Source organism: Cucurbita pepo, chromosome 6 (assembly GCF_057944985.1).
Source record: "Cucurbita pepo subsp. pepo isolate OVF chromosome 6, ASM5794498v1, whole genome shotgun sequence".
Taxonomy (NCBI): Eukaryota; Viridiplantae; Streptophyta; class Magnoliopsida; order Cucurbitales; family Cucurbitaceae; genus Cucurbita; species Cucurbita pepo.
In genome coordinates this window covers 2,918,922-2,936,627 of record NC_141803.1, presented here as the reverse complement: position 1 = coordinate 2,936,627, position 17,706 = coordinate 2,918,922, and the positions used below count along the sequence as shown (strand labels likewise).

The window sequence follows — 17,706 nt, the reverse complement described above, 5'->3', positions numbered from 1 at the left end:
TTATGGGTTTATGATCACAAATAAACCAAACTAAAATAAAATAAAATAAAATAAAGGCTAAAAAATATTATTTTTTAAAATTATATAATTGGTCTTCAAAGACTTTAAAATTGTCTTTTTTTCTAATTATTTATGAATTTTTAAAAAATTTGTCGAACCAGTCGAACTTAACTCAAAATTAATGACCCAAAATTAATGTAACGGTCCATATCCACCGCTAGCAGATATTGTTCTTTTTGGGACCGCCACCAAATTCACCCCCTCCAGGGTCCAGCGTCCTTACTAGCACACTATCTCATGTCTACCCCCTTCGAGAAACAGCAAGAAGGCTGGCACATCGTCCGGTGTCTGGCTCTGATACACTGTCTCATGTCTACCCCCTTCGAGAAACAGCGAGAAGGCTGGCACATCGTCCGATGTCTGGCTCTGATACCATTTGTAACGCCCAGATCCACGGCTAGCAGATATTGTCTTCTCTAGGCTTTCCCTTTTGGACTTCCCCTCAAGGCTTTAAAACGCGTATGCTAGGGGAAGGTATCCGCACTCTTATAAATGGTATTTTATTCTACTCCCTCAACCCACCAACGTGGACACCACAATTAAAGTCACACAAAAACCCTTATTTATGTTTCCTCATTTCTCTTCCCGTGTTTAGATTTTGTAATTTGTCTCTAATTTTCTTATCTTTTATTTTTTTCTCACTCTTTCTTCATTTCTTCTCGTTCCCTCGTTGGTTTATCGTCGTTCAATACAAACGACGACAACAAAATCAACAATAATGCTGAACCTCCGAGGGAGGAGTCCATTTTGAGATCTCATATCAGTTGGAGAGGGATAACTAAACATTTTTTTACGTAGAAACCTCTCCCTAGTAGATGTCAAAGCAGACAATATCTCCTAATAGTGGCCTTAGTCTATTAACAACAACAAACCCTCAAATCAAATATGGTTTTAAATTTACACGGTACAATAACAATTCTAATATGAAAAGACCTCACACACACGACTTGACTTATTCATAGATGAATCAAACTTGACAAGCCTAAAGTTAGAACGCAGTAAGTTTGACTTCAATAATAGGATACTACTATGGAACAAATAGGATAAGGACTTATAATTCCATTTTCTTTTACAAAATCATTAGAGAAAAAAAATGAGCATATTAAAAGCTGAAAAGGGTCTTAAAAAAAAGGCTTTATAATAAAAGTGAGAGTGGGAAAATATAATGGGTAAATTCGTATCTAATTAAGTGGAATTAAGGGGTCCGCCACTAGGATTGGTGCAACAACTTTGTTATATGTCGATGATTATGATACTCACTCCCCTATGATGTTGCTATTAATTTTAGGTTGGACTCTATTTGTAACTTTATTCATTTTTCGATAAGAAAATTTTATTAAAAAAAAAAAAAAATAGTTGACTTTAACTAGTATGTGTTGAGATTGTTGGAAGGGAGTCCCACATGGACTAATTTAAGGAATGATCATAGGTTTATAAGTAAGCAATACATATCCATTGGTATGAAGCCTTTTGGGAAAGCCCAAAGCAAAACTACTAGAGCTTATGCTTAAATTGGACAATATTTCAGGATACCGTGAACTAACTAATAAGTTTTATATGATAGCTCTGAGCTTAAATTGTTACAAATGATATAAGGGCCAAAGCGGACAATATCTTCTAGCTCTGAACTTAAATCATTACAAATGATATAAGAGTCAGACACGAGATAATGTGTTGCTGGGCACGAATAGGTGAGCTTAAATTGTTTTCGTGGGTAGATTGGAGATCTCATATCGTAGGAGTTTGGGGTTCTTAAAAGAGAATAAATTTTTATGGCACGTTTTGGTGGAGGTTGACATATATAGGTTTGTGTTATGTTATGTCATATTCATGAGAGCAAATTCAAGTAGTTCTCCGCACTAGAACGAATCTGCCATGTGAAAGCTCAGTAGTTTCTATCTTTTGTGCTGATTGAGCCAAAATGATTCATCCTTTCAGAGCTTCTCCTATTCCTCTAAGGGCTCAACACGTTCCAGTTCCACCACCTCTTCCAACATTTCAACGTGGTAAACCATTCTTGGGATCTTTTGCTCTCGTAAAGATGGTGGGGTATATGGCTTAACCATTTTCTTAGTGCTTTTTGGGTGCTTTTTTTGCTGGGAATTTCAAGTTTAGGGTGGAAATCAAGTGTAATCTAATGTAGTTATCCCTTTTACCCGGACCCCCTATCCTTATCTGCCTTTTTTGCATTTGCTTTAACTAATGCACACCACCTGTTTGATATTTGTCCTCATCCAAATTTTCTCTCTGTTTTTGCTTCTTCTCATATATATGGCTTCTGAGATGATGGTTTGAAGCATCACAGCAATTGATTTGTCTTTCAAGCATCACAATGAGCAGGCGTCCTGAGCTTCTTGACTTGATTTCTGGGGACAGGGAATGGGAGTTGAATAGAATTGGTGTTGGGAGTTTTGTTAGTGAGAACAATAAACTTGAGCTTAGACTTGGATTGCCTGGAGAAGAGAGGCTTGCAGAAGGAAGTAGCTGCTTGAATTTTAGCCATGAAAGTGATGAATCCCTTCTCTCTTCTGCTAAGCTCTTTCCTTCTTGTTTGAACGTTAGAGGCAACAAAAGGGCGCTTTGTGATGAATTCCAACCCCATAAGCTGGTTTTTTCTGAGAAAACAGCTGAGAAGGTGGCTCCTCTCATTCACTGTCTTGGTGCTTCCTTACCATCTTCAGCTTTTCAGAGGGAAGCCCAGAAGCTACCTCAGCCATCACAGTCGTTATATTTAGAACATTTGTTGATGCCTCAGAGATTGGACTTGGTGTCAGAGGAGCCATCAAAGTCATGCAGCTTGAAAACAGCTGAGTTTCCATACTTAACTGAGAAATCATGTCTCAATAATGGGTCAGTTCCTGCAGAATCATCTGAACCTAAACACCATGACAAAAGGTTAGTCAGCTTATCTTCACTTATATCCTGTTTTCTAGTCATTCATATCAAACTCTACTTTTTTTTTTTTTTTTTTTTTTTTTTAGCGATGGATACTTTTTTAAGCCATGACAAAAGGTTATCCTGACTATTATTATTTCGTTCCATGTAAGATCCCACATTGGATAGAGAAGAGAACGAAACATTCCTTATAAGGGTATGAAAATCTCTCCCTAGTAGACACGTTTTAAAAACCGTGAGGCTGATGACAATACATAACGGGTGAAAGCGGACAACATCTCTTAACGGTAGGCTTGGGTTGTTACAAATAGTATCAGAGCCAGACACTGAACGGTGTGCCAATGAGGACGCTGGGTCCTGAGGGGGTGGATTGTGAGATCCTACATCGGTTGGAGAGGGGAATGAAACATTCCTTAAAAGGGTGTGGAAACTTCTCCCTAAAAGACATGTTTTAAAACCGTGAAGCTGACAGTGATACATAACGAGCCAAAGCGGACAATATCTACCCGTGGTGGACTTAGGCCGTTACACTTTTACTTATAATTGGGCCTTTTTCTCATTCAGAACTAGTTTTAATTTCAAAACGTCTATGTCTTGAAGTTTTTCAAGGAAACATGTAATGCTAAGTTGCTAATTGCAATGAATTCAACATCGTGTCAGCAGGGCTTCAGTTGCATCAGCCGTTGGTTGGCCTCCCATCCGTTCTTTCAGGAAGAACTTTGCCGGCCCCCGCTCTTCAAAGCCTAACTCTCTTGTGTTGTCAAAAGAAGCTGTGCAGGATGAGAATGGCTCAAAATTATCTCACTGTTCCAACGGACAAATGTTTGTGAAAGTTTGTATGGATGGGATTCCCATTGGAAGAAAACTGAATCTCCAAGCCTATAATGGTTATGATCAACTGTCTGCTGGCATAGACGAACTCTTCCACTGTCTTCTTGCAGGTAATCCTTCAATGCCCTGCATTCAATCGATATTTTGTCCAACACTGCATATTTCTTTTGTAAATGATAATTAGTAAGTCAAATGATTTCGTTTTTAGTTTTAGCTTTTGAAATTTACGCTTGTTTCCTCCCAATTTATTTCCTCTTAGTTTTTTTCGTTTATTACGGAAACATTTGAACTCTTAGTCGAATTTCAAAAACAAAAACAAGTTCTTAAATAGTTTTCAAAACTTGGCTTCGTCTTTTTGAAATATGGGATAGAAAGTGGATAATAGATGTGAGATCTCACATCAGTTGGAGAGGAGAACGAAACATTATCAGTTGGAGAGGAGAACGAAACATTATTTATAAGGGTGTGGAAACCTCTCCCTAGCAGACGTATTTTAAAACTTTGAGGAGAAGCCCGAAAGGGAAAGCCCAAATATGACAATATCTGCTAGCGGTGGGCTTGAGCCGTTACAAATGGTATCAGAGCTAGACATTGAGCGGTGTGCTAGTAGAGACGCTGGCTCTGAAGGAGGGTGGATTGTGAGATCCCATATCGGTTGGAGAGGACAACGAAACATTCTTTATAATGGAGTGGAAACCTCTTCCAGGGAAGCCCAAAGAGGACAACAACTATCAGCGATGGGCTTGGAGTGTGACAATAAAACAAATGAACCTATATGTGAAAGTAGTGTTTATAAGCATTGTTTTCGAAATCCAAAAACAAAAAACCGAATGCTAATCAAACTAAGACTAAGTTTCAAATTAAGTTGTTATGCTGAAATTACTGCTCACTTGTTCTTATGTTCTTCCTCCTAATTAACTACAGCACAGAGAAACTATCTAGCAGCTGAAGATAGGAGAGAGGTGGAGGAAACGACCTCGTTATCTGATTCCAAACACGAAAACGGGCTGTACACTCTAGTTTACTATGATAATGAAGGAGACAGGATGCTTGTTGGTGATGTCCCATGGAAGTAAGCATTTCCCACCGCTGATCTTGTAGCCCATGTCACTATCATTTTCCTGACCAAATCGAATACAATCTTAGGAAAAGGGGTCTTTTTAGTATTACTTTCATGTTTAGAATGATTGTGAGATCCCACGTCGGTTAGACGGGAACGAAACATTCCTTATAAGGGTGCAGAGACCTCTCCCTAGTAGACGCGTTTTAAAACCGTGAGGCTGACGGAGATACGTAATGGGTCAAAACAGACAATAACTATTAGCAATGGGTTTAGACGGTTACAATGGTTACAATGCTTCCTTGCTTGCTGTTCGGTTTATGAAACAGGAACCTTTTTTAAGTCATAACTTTCGCTTTCTTTGTATGGTGGGCTTATGGGGCTTCATTTTCATGCAGCATGTTTGTTTCCACTGTGAAGAGGCTACGTGTGTTAAGGAGTGCTGTTGTTGCCACTGAAATGAAGTGAAACTCCTTTCAAAATTCACACACTTCTGAAAGGTACTGGAAATGTTCTTGTCAAATCTTTCCAAGTCTTGGCTCAGAATAGCAGCAATTTTGAGCAGCAATGGCAACAGTTTATGCCAAAGAGTGATACCAAGTTAGGATTTTCCGATATAAGTTTTCATTTTACTAGCTGCAACCTGTAAGCGCAGCCTTGGGTTTCAAGGTTGAGGCAACTGCTACCCTATGTACATATTTATATTCTGTATATTCTGAAATACGAGTTCTGGTTGTGAATTCTTCTTGGGAATTTACTGCATCCCTCTAAGTTCTGATTAAAAGAACATAAACAAGAGAAGAATGATTGGAAGACGCGGTTTTAACATGGTGGACTCACACCGATTGTGCGGCACTTATTCTAACACAGCAAACAAATCAGTCGTGTGAAGTTCGGACTTAATGGGTAACGTCAGCGTGTGCTCGAGGCTCAAGTCATGTTTAAGAGAAGTATTTTGGAAAACATGTGTGAGAAAATACGTTTAAAATAATTGTAAAGAAAACAATGTTATAAGCTAAAAGCGAGTAGGCGACAACGACTTTGATAACATATAACTCAGTTAGGAAGAATTGACAACTAGTCATATCCTATTTTAGTACATTTTGGAGTATTTTAGCCTTTGTGTGTGCAGACACCCCATATTGACATAAAATGAAACAGTAAAGACCTATCTAGGATGAAAACATGTAAAAGTGGTTTGAAACAGGCATGCGACCATGAACAACATGTTTTGGACAAGTATGACCGGGACATTTGACATGTGGCTATAGATAACACGCCTTGGACAAGCATGACCGTGACATCTAGGACCGTTGGATATTTGGGAAAGAATCACATAAGTATTTAAAATCCATATGTTATGGTTATTAGAGCGATTCTCGAATGTTCGTCAATAGTTACAAAAAGATAGCCACGTTTTGACAACCTCATTCAATAATTTTTCTAAATAAGAATACTAACAATTTAGCGTTGAAGCACCAATACCTCCGTTTAAAGATGAAGGTTCGAATCTCCACAATAACGTATACGAAACAAGGGTATTAGTGTCAATTAACACATACGAAACAAGGGAACTAATGATAATTTTCCAAAACAAGAGACAAAGCTCCAAAAGTGTGGCCTTGTGATAAAAGAGGGCTAAATATCAAAAGAAAAGGAAAGCCCTGATTCATTAAGACCCCTTCTTCAATTTCAGGCTTGGGTGGGCGCAATCACATTCTTCCAACATCCTCGCAAACAGAGCAGGCAATACCCAAAGCCGGCACGACAGCGCCACTCTGTATCTCTTATCCTACATGCTTCTCCGAGCGTCCCCTCTTCTTCGCGCCTCCCACCGTACATTCTCCTCTGGGGTTCACATGGCGCTAGCTGCCCATCTCCTTGTCTATCCCAACCATCAAAGTTTCCCTTCATGGCGATCTTCTTCGCACTTGCCGCCTGTGTGTCAAGCGAATGGCTACGACCGCATTTCGCCCAAATTAACATTTTCGCAATTTGTTCGGAGTTTCTACGTCTTGTCGGGAACACACAATAAGGTACAAAGGCCTTGTGGAAGGATTTTCTGTGGGCAAAGAGAGTATAGAAAGGTGAGGAGACGAGTTCCCAAAACCAAGAAAAAGGAATTAGAGCTCAACGTCAGTATCTGTATTGAGGAAAAGTTGCCGGACGACCCTGAACTTTTGGTATCCATTTCTTCACGTACATCTTACACTGTCCTTTAATCGGTATTTTTGTTGTTGTTGATTATACGTCCATAAATGAATTTATTTCATGATGACGGTGGGAAGAGTAGTAATGAGAGGGATCGAGAATGCTTGTTTTGGGCAATCCTGTTGCATTCTATGTTGTAATTGTGCATGATATCCTAGCATTCGTCTAGGAGTCTATAGGTTGAATTAATTTTCAATAACATTATTCTCAATCTCCACCCTCCTTTTGTTTAGACTCAAGAAAACGAGTGATTGTACTTTCTTTACGTTTACTAGCCTAAGCCAACCGCTAGCAGATATTGTCCTCTCTGGTCTTTCCCTCAAGATTTTTAAAACACGTATGCTAGGGAGAGGTTTTAGACATTGGACGGTGTGCCAGCGAGGACGTTGGGCCATTAAAGAGGGTGGATTGTGAGATCCCACATCGGTTGGAGAGGGGAATGAAACATTCTTTATAAGGGCGTGGAAACCTCTCCCTAACAGACGCGTTTTAAAAACTTTGAGGGGAAGGCCAAAAGGGAAAGCTCAAAGAGGACAATATTTGCTAGTGGTGGGTTTGGGCCGTTACAAAAAGAATCTTGGGAAATGAGAGCGAGAAAAGAAGTTAAGCTATGAAGTTCAGTTGTGTCATCAACTTCTCCCAACAGTTAAGAACATAGCTTCTCCCAGCTGCTTAACGTGCAATGCACCAAATTCATCTAGACGACAATAATTTCATATGTGGATACCAATTTCTACTTCTTGATTACAAGTGCTTTGACTTTAGAATATTTGAGAGATTGATGCTTTAAGATATCAAAGTTGGATCGGTAGAATATGTCAAGAATTAGGAGTAGAATAAGTTTTTCATGTTTGATCTCTTCTGCATTGTTGCAAGGTTCATTTTCTTATTGATCATTCAATACTGATAGCTTTCCTTTCTTTGAATGCTTCAGAGTATTGCAGAAATGCTTCGTTTGAATGTTCCTAAGGCTCTGAAGTTAGCTTTCAACAATTTAAAGGATTCACAATACAAAACTCGAGATAGTTCAATAAACGATGTTGGTTTATTTGAAAGTGTTGAGATGTCCGTGCTACTTTGTAACGACGAGTTTATCTGTAAACTTAACAAAGAATGGAGGGACGAGGATCATGCCACTGATGTCCTGTCCATGTCACAGCATGTCCCAGAACTGAAGCTTCCAATTGTAAGAACTTGAGTAGAAATGAGTACTGACTAATGTCTTTGAGAATGATAAATGATTGACTGATTTTTGTATCTTCAGCTTATGTTAGGTGATATTGTCATTTCCGTTGAGACTGCTGCGAGGCAGGCGGAGGAACGGGGACACACGCTCCTTGATGAGATTCGGATACTCATGGTTCGTCACTTGATCGCCCTTTTTGTTTTAAGATAAAAGCTTAGAATTTTGCCCCTGCATCCATATGTTTGAGAACTAGTAACGTTGCTACTATTCACATAGCATACGTGCCTTTAGGGGAGCGTGTAAGACGAAGATGGCGTTTAGTATGCGGGCATGATGGGTCCATGGGATTTGGTTTCATAATTAAAAGTTCTTGCACAATCTATACACAAACATTTTATTCCCAAGCTTCACATTCCCATGCAACACATACCAATAGGTCCAATATCACAATCATAAGCACATTTCTAACACTACATCCTTCATTTTCAAGCATTTGAAACTCATTAATGTGTATTCTAAGTCAAAATATATTTTTTATGCAAAACTTGACTTTCATTGAGAGAAAATGACAGAATATACTGACATACTGATAAGACAACCCTAATTCTCAGCCCAACGATCCAAGCTTTTGTTGAAGGAAGAACCTTTGAATCAAAGTAATTAACACCTCTTTATACGAAATTTGGATCAACCAAGAGATAAGGCTAGAACTAGATTACCTCTTACGATCGAAGATCTAGAAGCTAGATTTGGAACCTTGTTCTAAATTGAGTCACTCCACAATCGAACTTGATCAAGGCTTGATTGAATGGCTCGGATGCAATTCTACCACAAGAATTGCTTGAAACTTAGAAATGACAAAATTGATGTTCGGGTTTCTAAGAAAAACGTCTCAATTCGAGATCTCAATTTCATTCATTCACCAATCTGATTTTTACATAACATACTGTGGGTATTTATAGTCTTCCGACAAAAGACGTTTGTGGCCAGGATTAATTCTCGATCCCCTTTAATCTCCACCGAAGTCAAATTGATTTAACCCTTACATATTTTATGAAATTAAAAATAATACTTTCCAACAAATGTTGATGTGCTTGAGTGGCTAAGGCGACGGGTTTGAAATCAATTGAGCTCTCCCCGCGTAGGTTCGAATTCTGTTGTTGACATTTTTGAATCTTTTTGACATTTTTTTAATCTTCTTGGCAATAGGTTCATTTGGAACACCGTGATTCTTATCATATACAACAATTTTTTAATCTTCCTGGCAATAGGTCCATTTGGAACATCTTATCCCATACAAAAAGTCAGCTATAAGAAGGGCTTTAGGGCTTTGGTCAAGTAAAATGACACCTAACAAATAATTACAAAAAAGGCATAGAAATAGCGGCCCAAAGAGGAACAAAGACTCTAACAAGGTACCAAACAATGTTAGAAGAACTTTCTTTACCCTTGAAATTTCTATTAATTTTTCATCCCAAAGACCTCACAAAATAGCACAAATCCCACCCTATCACATCTTACAAAAAGGCGGATGAAGGAGAAGTTCCTCGATTGTCTCTATGCAACCTTGAAAGCTGGAAACACTAAAGCCAAACACCTCAAAAAAACCATACTCAAGCAAAGTCACACCTACAAAAGGAATGATCAAGGTGCTCCTCTAGCTAAGATTCGATCCAAAACGTTAACTGGACCATGCAAAACCTGCTAAACAAAGAACTTGACCTTCTTGGAAATTTTAGCCTTACACCTAGAGGAGAAATCACTAGGCTTTCAATTTACAAGTCCTGTTTTTTTCAAGGCGATGGAAATTAAACTGTCGAAGGATTCATTTCCTAAAACTGGAAAGTTGAATGATTTACTTATTCATTTTCTTTTGATTTAGGAATGCCAAAACCATGTGAAAGGAAAGAAAGGCAGTCGGTATAAAAGTATGCCCAAAATCTAGTTTAAAGAAAGGCAACCGAACTGAAACAACCATCTTTTTTCTTTTCTAGCCTCCTGAGAAAGTTTTACTATCAAGAATTCAACTAAGCAAAGGAAATTCATCATTGCATGGGGTTTGTACAGGTGCACGGATTGTTGCATCTTTTGGGATTTGATCATGAGATTAGTGAAGAGGCTGAAGTAGAAATGGAAAAGGAGGAGGAACTACTTTTGAAGAGTTTAGAGTGGAAAGGGAAAGGGCTGATTCAGAGTGCAATTGATGCTGAAACTAATTCAAACTCAGTTGCAGAAGTTTCAGATGGTAATTATAGTAGTCTGCTTTATTGTTCTACTAATGACTGCACCAATGCACCAAAATTCCTTTGTGATTATAATTAAGCTGTGTTATGTTCTGTACATTTGTTACTGTTCTTATGTTGTAAGACCATGTTCTCTGTGTATGTTCTTACTATTCACATGTTAAAGACAGGAAAAAAGAAGGAAGTCTCCGATTTTACCGCCCAAGGTTCAGCTATATTTTCTGTGATATGGATGGTAAGAGCCCTCTTGAGGCGAATCCAAATTATTCCACGACCTGTGGTGTCGACTTGTATTAAGTATATGAATTATATGTAGGTACATTGCTCAACAGTAAAAGTCAAATTACTCCAACAACTGTCAAGGCCCTGAAGGAGGCCTTGTCAAGAGGTGTGAAAGTTGTTATAGCTACTGGAAAGGTATGACATTTTGCTTGATTGTTAGGTTATTGACCTTAAGCTTGTTTTCCAACTTTTTTTTTCCATGTTCTGTTCTATAACTTTTGTCTGCTATTGCTTTATTTTCACAATTTAAGGAATAATGGTTAGATTTAATGCATGGACTAGGCCCGCCCAGCAGTAATAAGCATTTTGGAGAAGGCTGGTTTAGCTGGAAAAGATGGTGCCGTGTCTGAATTTTCTCCGGGAGTTTTCTTACAGGTTTCTATTTTTCCTCCTCTTTCTTTTTTATCTCTTTTGTTAGGAATCTCGACTCTCCACACTTTGAGCATAAGCTCTCATGGCTTTGCTTTGGGCTTCCCCAAAAAGCCTCGTACCAATGGAGATGTATTTCTTACTTATAAACCCATGATCATCCTCTAAATTAGCCAGTGTGGGACGGGACTCCCTCCCAACAATCCTCAACAACCCTCCCCTCGAACAAAGTACACCATAGAGCCTCCCCTGAGGTCTATGTAGCCCTCGAACAGGCACTCCTTTCTCTGGAGTCCTCGAACTAAGTACACCGTTTGTTTGACACATGAGTCACTTTTGATTACATCTGCGAGGTTCACAGCTTCTTTGTTCGACATTTGAGGATTCTATTGACATGGCTAAATTAAGGGCATGACTCTAATACCATGTTAGACATCATGACTCTTTACAATAATATGATATCATCCACTTTGAGTATAAGCTCTCATGGCTTTGCTTTGGGCTTCCCCAAAAGGCCTCATACCAATGAAGATGTATTCCTTACTTATAAACCCATGATCATCCTCTAAATTAGCTAACGTGGGACTCCCTCCCAACAATCCTCAACATCTTCATGTTTCTTTTTAAAGTTGATACTGGGCTACTTTTGATTATATGTTACGAATTTTCTTGAGGTGCTTTTATGTCTTGTAATGGTGATCTTTGTGTCATCAAGCGATGGAAGATCTGGATTATACGTTGGGAGACTGGCTTTAACTTTCAGTTTATTTTTATGTACTCTCCAACTTTAATCTTATGCATTATATATTCTCTTCCCTCCCTTGGTTATAGGGACTACTTGTTTATGGCAGACAAGGCAAGGAAATTTATAGGCGGAACTTAGATCAAGATATCTGCAGAGAGGTACGTCTCGTGCTGTTTGCTGTACGTACTACTCAGCAGTTTGAATGACGATTAAGTAAAGTTTTTTAAAGATGAGTCTTGGGGATTAAAGCCATGCGAGCACAAAACATTCTACAATAGATGTATCCATGTAGTGATGCTTGCCAAAGAAAATGATTCAGCTAGCGTTCCTCTCTTTTAAGTATGGTTTGAAACTAAAAACCGTAAGAATCACAGAAAATAATGATAGTTTTATGAACAGTTAACTAACAAACCTAACAAAGGAAAAGGCTTTTTAACACAAGATGCTTGTTAATGATATCTAAATTCGTGTTTGTTGAAGTGCAGGCATGCCTTTATTCTTTAGAGAAGAATGTTCCTCTGATTGCATTTGGTGAAGGCCGTTGCTTAACTCTATTTGATCATCCACTTACTGATGCATTGCACACTATATACCATGAGCCCAAGGTACTTGAACATATTTTTGTCGTGGTTTTAAGTCTTTTATGCAGTAAATATGATATTTGTACTTGAGATTCGCGTGGTAACATACCTTCTTAATTTAAAAGAGAGGGTTCGAAAACATATTTATTCTAACTCAGATGGAGAAATGCATTAGAGTACTGATGTATACCATGCACCTGAATTTACATATAATAATGTCCATCTCTTATAAAAAACAAGTCATTTATAGATATTATTAGGAGGTTCGTACGGATGCAGAGTAGTCCCTTTTTCACTCTACAAGGATCAAGATAAAATTAACGTTCATTCTCTTTCTGTCGAAAGGAGATATATTTCTAGCCTTTCAGTCAGTAATGATAAAGTGAGGCAAAAATTTTATGGTCCGGATTTCTCTGGTAAAAACGAAAGCAGAATTCCTGATTATTCAGTTTACATGGCTAACTACTGAGAACTGAATTGTTTAGCCAATTCGATTTGAATGTTGATTGATTATGTATTACAGGCAGAGGTGATGTCCTCGGTTGATAATCTTTTGGCTGCAGCTGAAATACAGGTAAGCTCTCGACTGAGATGCCTCCCTCTCATTTGTGCATTAGTAAAGAAAGAAATGAGGAACGATTGAGCATCAAAGCATACTTTCTATCAAAATGTGTGAATAAGCCCAGCATTGGTTCCCATAGCAATCATATGACTTATTTTAACATGTGAACTCATACAGAAACTTCTTTTCTTGGACACTGCCGAGGGAGTTTCACGCGTTCTTCGACCATACTGGTCAGAGGCATCAGGGGAGCACGCCTCGGTTGTTCAGGCTGTACCAGATATGCTTGAGATCGTCCCCTGCGGAACCTCGAAAGGTAGCGGAGTAAAATTGTTGCTCGATCATTTGGGAGTTTCTTCCGAGGAGGTAAGCTAAAATTCTTCCCTAAAGCGCCTCATCCAAAGTGTCTTTCTTGGACCTTAACCTGCTTGAATTCTGTAGGTAATGGCTATTGGAGATGGGGAAAATGACATTGAGATGCTGGAATTGGCATCTCTTGGAATTGCTATGAGCAATGGAGCAGAGAAAACAAAGGCTGTTGCTAACTTAATTGGTCCCAGCAATGATGAAGATGGTGTTGCAGAGGTCATATACAGATATGCATTCTAGACACAATGCGGCTTTGAGAAGCTTATGATCTGATTTTACAGTCAATTATTGTGATTGAAGGATGCAAATTCTGCCCTTCAACATATTCTTATTATTTTTCTCTCTCGACCAAGCCAAACTAAGAGAGTCAAGATTTTTGCCTTTTAGTAGGGAGACATAAGTTGCTTAGCCTTTTGATGTTTTTATCTCCATACACAGAATGTCATTGTGTTGAATTACTATTAATCCCATATTCTTTTTAGTAGTCCGGAGCTGGCTTAAACATTGTATCCTCTTATTTTCAAATGAATAAACTTCTGTTCTTACATGCTTAAGGAGACTCGTCGTTAGGACATGTTTCACGCCCACTCCGGCTGCCAATTCACCTGATCATTGAGGTGGCTCTTCACGAAAAGATCATCCACCTTTTGCTACAATGTATCTGTTGAGGATTGTTGGGAGGGAGTCCCACGTTAGCTAATTTAGAGGATGATCATGAGTTTATAAGGAATATGAGGCCTTTTGGGAAACCAAAAGCAAAACTATGAGAATTTATGCTCAAAGTGGAGAATATCGAATTATTGTGGAGAGTTGTGATTTCTAACACTATCCAGCTTTCAATGCGTCAACTTTTTGAAATCCAAGCTCAACTCTTTGCTCCCCAATCCCCTCCATGGATCCCAATCTCATTGCTGTTTCCTCGCCCCATGACATCGTGCACCGTTCTGTTCTCATCTTCAATCACCATCTTCTCCAAACATCTCTGCCTGCAATGCTCTTCTCAAGCCTTCGCTCAACACACTGCTTGGCACAGTACGCTTGCTTACTTCAATAACCAGCTGGTACTTGCCTGATGCTTCAATCCCAGATGAAAACACCCTTCACTACTGTGTTCAAAGGCCTGCGCGGGCCTTGCCCAGGTGCTCTAAGGCCAAAAAGTCCACTGTTTTGTGACCATATGGCTGCTAATCAAACCTGATCGTTAGGAATCTGGTAGATTTGTACTAAGGTGGCTTGCGATTGTATTGCACATTAGTTCTTTAATGGAATGGTTGAATGATGTTGTTTTCATGAAACACTTTGATTAGTTATTAGAGAGAAGAGGGTAACCATAAGTTCTCAGAGCCACAAAGTTAGAGGTCCAAATCCAACCATAGTAGAAAGTAACTGTATTGAAGAGCATAGCATTGCAGCAAATCGCAAGATTTTGCTTGGCAAGTTACCAGTTTGTTTGTATATAGACACAACATATGTTGAAGACCAGAGAAGAGGAAGAATTGGGAAAACAAATGGGGTGAGAATTGAATGGACATTATCGATTACTGCTTACAATCTCTCAGAGAAGTTCAAACAACACCGACAATACAAGTAATGGAGATCATTATCGAGGCCGATCAACTCTTATATACACCAGAGGGCTCTGAATTTTGGACAATCCAAGGGTGTTCGAGAACTTTGTGTAGTGGCAGCCGTTGAGAGCACTCCTTGACAAGCATCTACACAGATAACAAACAATAAAAGCAAACACAGTTCGTTCAATACGCCAAAGATTATTGAGTATATCAGCAAGGCTTAATAACGCTATAATACCTGACTGATAAGGTCCTTGGAAGTTGAAGAAATGATTGGTCTTGGAGGAAACTTCAAATCAACTTGCATAATTCTGCAGGCACGGTCACATAAAACTATATCAACCATGGAGAGAGATCTCTACCCCACAGAGAAGTTTAAAACTATAATCAGCAAGGCCCAAAAGATCAGAGATATAAAATTTCCATCAAATCTACCTCCTGTACGTGTCAGAGTGTTCCTTAGCCTCAAATGGGGGTACCCCATAGAGAAACTCATAGCACAGGACACCAAGACTCCAGATATCCACACTTGCATCGTGTTCCACACTCTCCACTGTCGAGAACAATAAGCATTAAAGCAAAAACAGTGAACGGAATTTAGAATTACTAATATTCTCTATCTCCCATTTTGAGATTCCCTCACTCTACTTCAACTGGCAAAATGTAGCTTCAGAAGAAAAGACAAGTAATTGTGATGTCCGGTCTCAATATACATACCCATTTCAGGAGACAGATAATCCAGTGTCCCACACATAGTCCGCCTACGGTTAAACGTGTGCACCGACCATCCAAAATCAGCGATCTTGAGTTCACCCTGCGTCAGGAAAGCCTCATTACTTAGTCCCAAAGAGAGAATCTAACATCAAGGACCAAGAACCTATAGATTCAATGAAACCACACCTGAGCACCAATTAGAAGATTTTCTGGTTTGATGTCTCTGTGGATTACATGTTTTCCATGACAGTAAATGAGTGCTCGAGCCAACGACGCAATGTACTGCCTCATGACCATGAATTTAAAACATCATTATAAAATCAGATTTAGCGTACATAACAACATTGCAAATTACTTGCTTATTGTCCTAATGTTATATCTGTTTCAGTACACAATATTGAAATTTAAAACCTACTTCACTGAGAAAAACCTCTACTTTGTCGGAAAATTCAGGTAGGTGGAACCAAAACCTGGGCAAAGAGGAGAGGAACTTACAGTAGCAGCACGTCTCTCACTGAAGTACTTGCACTTCTGTAGTTCCTTGTAAAGCTCACCTTTGGGAGCATATTCCAATACCAAATAAATCCGTTTCTGCAGCCACGACATTTAAGAGGGGGAAGGTCAATGGCTGAATGTAGCAGAGTGAATTTTTTAAATTACTTGATTTATAGAAGAAACTTTCAGAGATATGAAATACTTGATCGTAGAAGTATCCATAAAGGCGCAGAATGTTGGAGTGTCTAAGATGACTCTGTATTTCAACTTCCCGACGAAGCTGGTGCTCAACCTGCGACTGTTGTAACTGACTCTTGAATAAAACTTTCAGCGCCACAATTTGATTACTCTGTTTGGAATCCATGGAAATCAAGTAAGCTCTCACAAATTACGAGAGGAAAATGGTGCAACCGACTGTATAATTCCCTAACACTTGCAAGCAAGATAAATGATCTTCTCAGGGTAACAACTCTCTAAACATTTACGATTTTAATCACAGGACAAGTAAGGTTGAGAGAGTAAGACGAACCCTCTTTTCCCTAGCCAGATACACATGACCGAATTTCCCTCTTCCGAGAGGCTTCCCGATGTCAAAGTCGTTAAGCGTCCATCTTCTCTTTTCGACAGCAGAGGCCTCCGTGGTAGTGATCTGCGAAAACATTTAACATTCAAATTCCAATAATTTTCAAAAAACGATCGACGTTCCTGGAAAAAAAAAAAAAAAAGTCAACTGCTACAAGATAATTTGAAACCCTAATTAGCTGGTTTCCTTACTACAAACTCACAAACTATCATCGATAGTCCGTGTTAGTATAAACCGAAGAACTCCATTAAAATGAAATTAAAACCAGAAGACATCGACAGTATTCAATTCCCACCATGATATCAAAGATAGTACAAGAATTCAGAAGCGGAGATTTAATCGTGTTCATAAGCACGTCAGAAATTAGAAAAAAAAATTATTTCTTACATCAAATAATAAAAATCTAAAAGAACATGAACCTCGTGGTGAGAAGAGAGAAAGATAAACAAATTGAATGATTCAATCCTAATCTTGGAAGAACAAACGAAAGCGAAACCACAAAAATCACGATCAGAAACATGCTATAACAAATTTCCGTCGCTTTACCTTCTCCTGGGGTTGGTTTTCTGCAGCGACCGCCATCTGAACGAGAGGGAGGGAGACAACAGAGAGCAGATCGAATTGGCGAGAGAAGAGACAGAGAGAAACGAGGAAGACAAAGGACGCCAAATGGGGGTGTAAGAAAAAGGCATCGAGCGCGGCAACGGTCGAATTCGAATGCGTTGCCACGTGGCATGTGAAGCTCAGTGAAGTATTTAAAATAATATTGGAATTAATGTAGTACACCAACCACACATGATTTAGGATGAAAATACCCTCCATGTAACGGTCCAAAATGTTACAAAACTTTGTTTAAAAAAAATATTATTCTTTCAATTTAAACGAAATTTTTACTTTTTCTAAGTGATAAAGTTTAAATTTTCATTCGGTATTATAAGAATTTGTCGAA

The 17,706-nt window shown here is 38.8% G+C and overlaps 3 protein-coding genes across 5 annotated transcripts; 2 read left to right on the top strand and 1 right to left on the bottom strand.

Annotated features, from left to right (window-relative positions):
* The first annotated feature begins 1,891 nt into the window (after positions 1-1,891).
* LOC111796678 (auxin-responsive protein IAA16) lies at positions 1,892-5,588 on the top strand. 2 transcript variants are annotated; one of them, XM_087124940.1, is made up of 4 exons: positions 1,892-2,955; positions 3,616-3,896; positions 4,711-4,858; positions 5,245-5,588. In XM_087124940.1, exons 1-4 carry the CDS (start codon positions 2,393-2,395, stop codon positions 5,312-5,314), a joined length of 1,062 nt encoding a protein of 353 aa, XP_086981066.1. In that variant the 5' UTR covers positions 1,892-2,392; the 3' UTR covers positions 5,315-5,588. The 2 variants fall into 2 exon arrangements, with proteins under 2 accessions (XP_086981066.1, XP_023535170.2); XM_023679402.2 differs by having other exon boundaries at positions 1,894-2,955; positions 3,619-3,896.
* A 923-nt stretch (positions 5,589-6,511) lies between these two features.
* On the top strand, positions 6,512-13,941 carry LOC111796469 (haloacid dehalogenase-like hydrolase family protein). 2 transcript variants are annotated; one of them, XM_087124938.1, is made up of 12 exons: positions 6,512-7,029; positions 7,992-8,243; positions 8,322-8,417; positions 10,311-10,488; positions 10,653-10,721; positions 10,803-10,903; positions 11,051-11,143; positions 11,969-12,040; positions 12,368-12,487; positions 12,987-13,037; positions 13,203-13,391; positions 13,467-13,941. In XM_087124938.1, exons 1-12 carry the CDS (start codon positions 6,643-6,645, stop codon positions 13,632-13,634), a joined length of 1,776 nt encoding a protein of 591 aa, XP_086981064.1. In that variant the 5' UTR covers positions 6,512-6,642; the 3' UTR covers positions 13,635-13,941. The 2 variants fall into 2 exon arrangements, with proteins under 2 accessions (XP_086981064.1, XP_086981065.1); XM_087124939.1 differs by lacking the exon at positions 11,051-11,143.
* An 826-nt stretch (positions 13,942-14,767) lies between these two features.
* On the bottom strand, positions 14,768-17,464 carry LOC111797214 (serine/threonine-protein kinase Aurora-1). The gene is made up of 9 exons (XM_023680164.2): positions 17,304-17,464; positions 16,704-16,823; positions 16,377-16,523; positions 16,175-16,270; positions 15,866-15,961; positions 15,683-15,779; positions 15,401-15,518; positions 15,204-15,276; positions 14,768-15,109 (listed from the first exon to the last, which is right to left on the bottom strand). The coding sequence occupies exons 1-9, from the start codon at positions 17,337-17,339 to the stop codon at positions 15,008-15,010; spliced, it is 885 nt and encodes a 294-aa protein (XP_023535932.2). The 5' UTR covers positions 17,340-17,464; the 3' UTR covers positions 14,768-15,007.
* Positions 17,465-17,706: the final 242 nt, after the last annotated feature.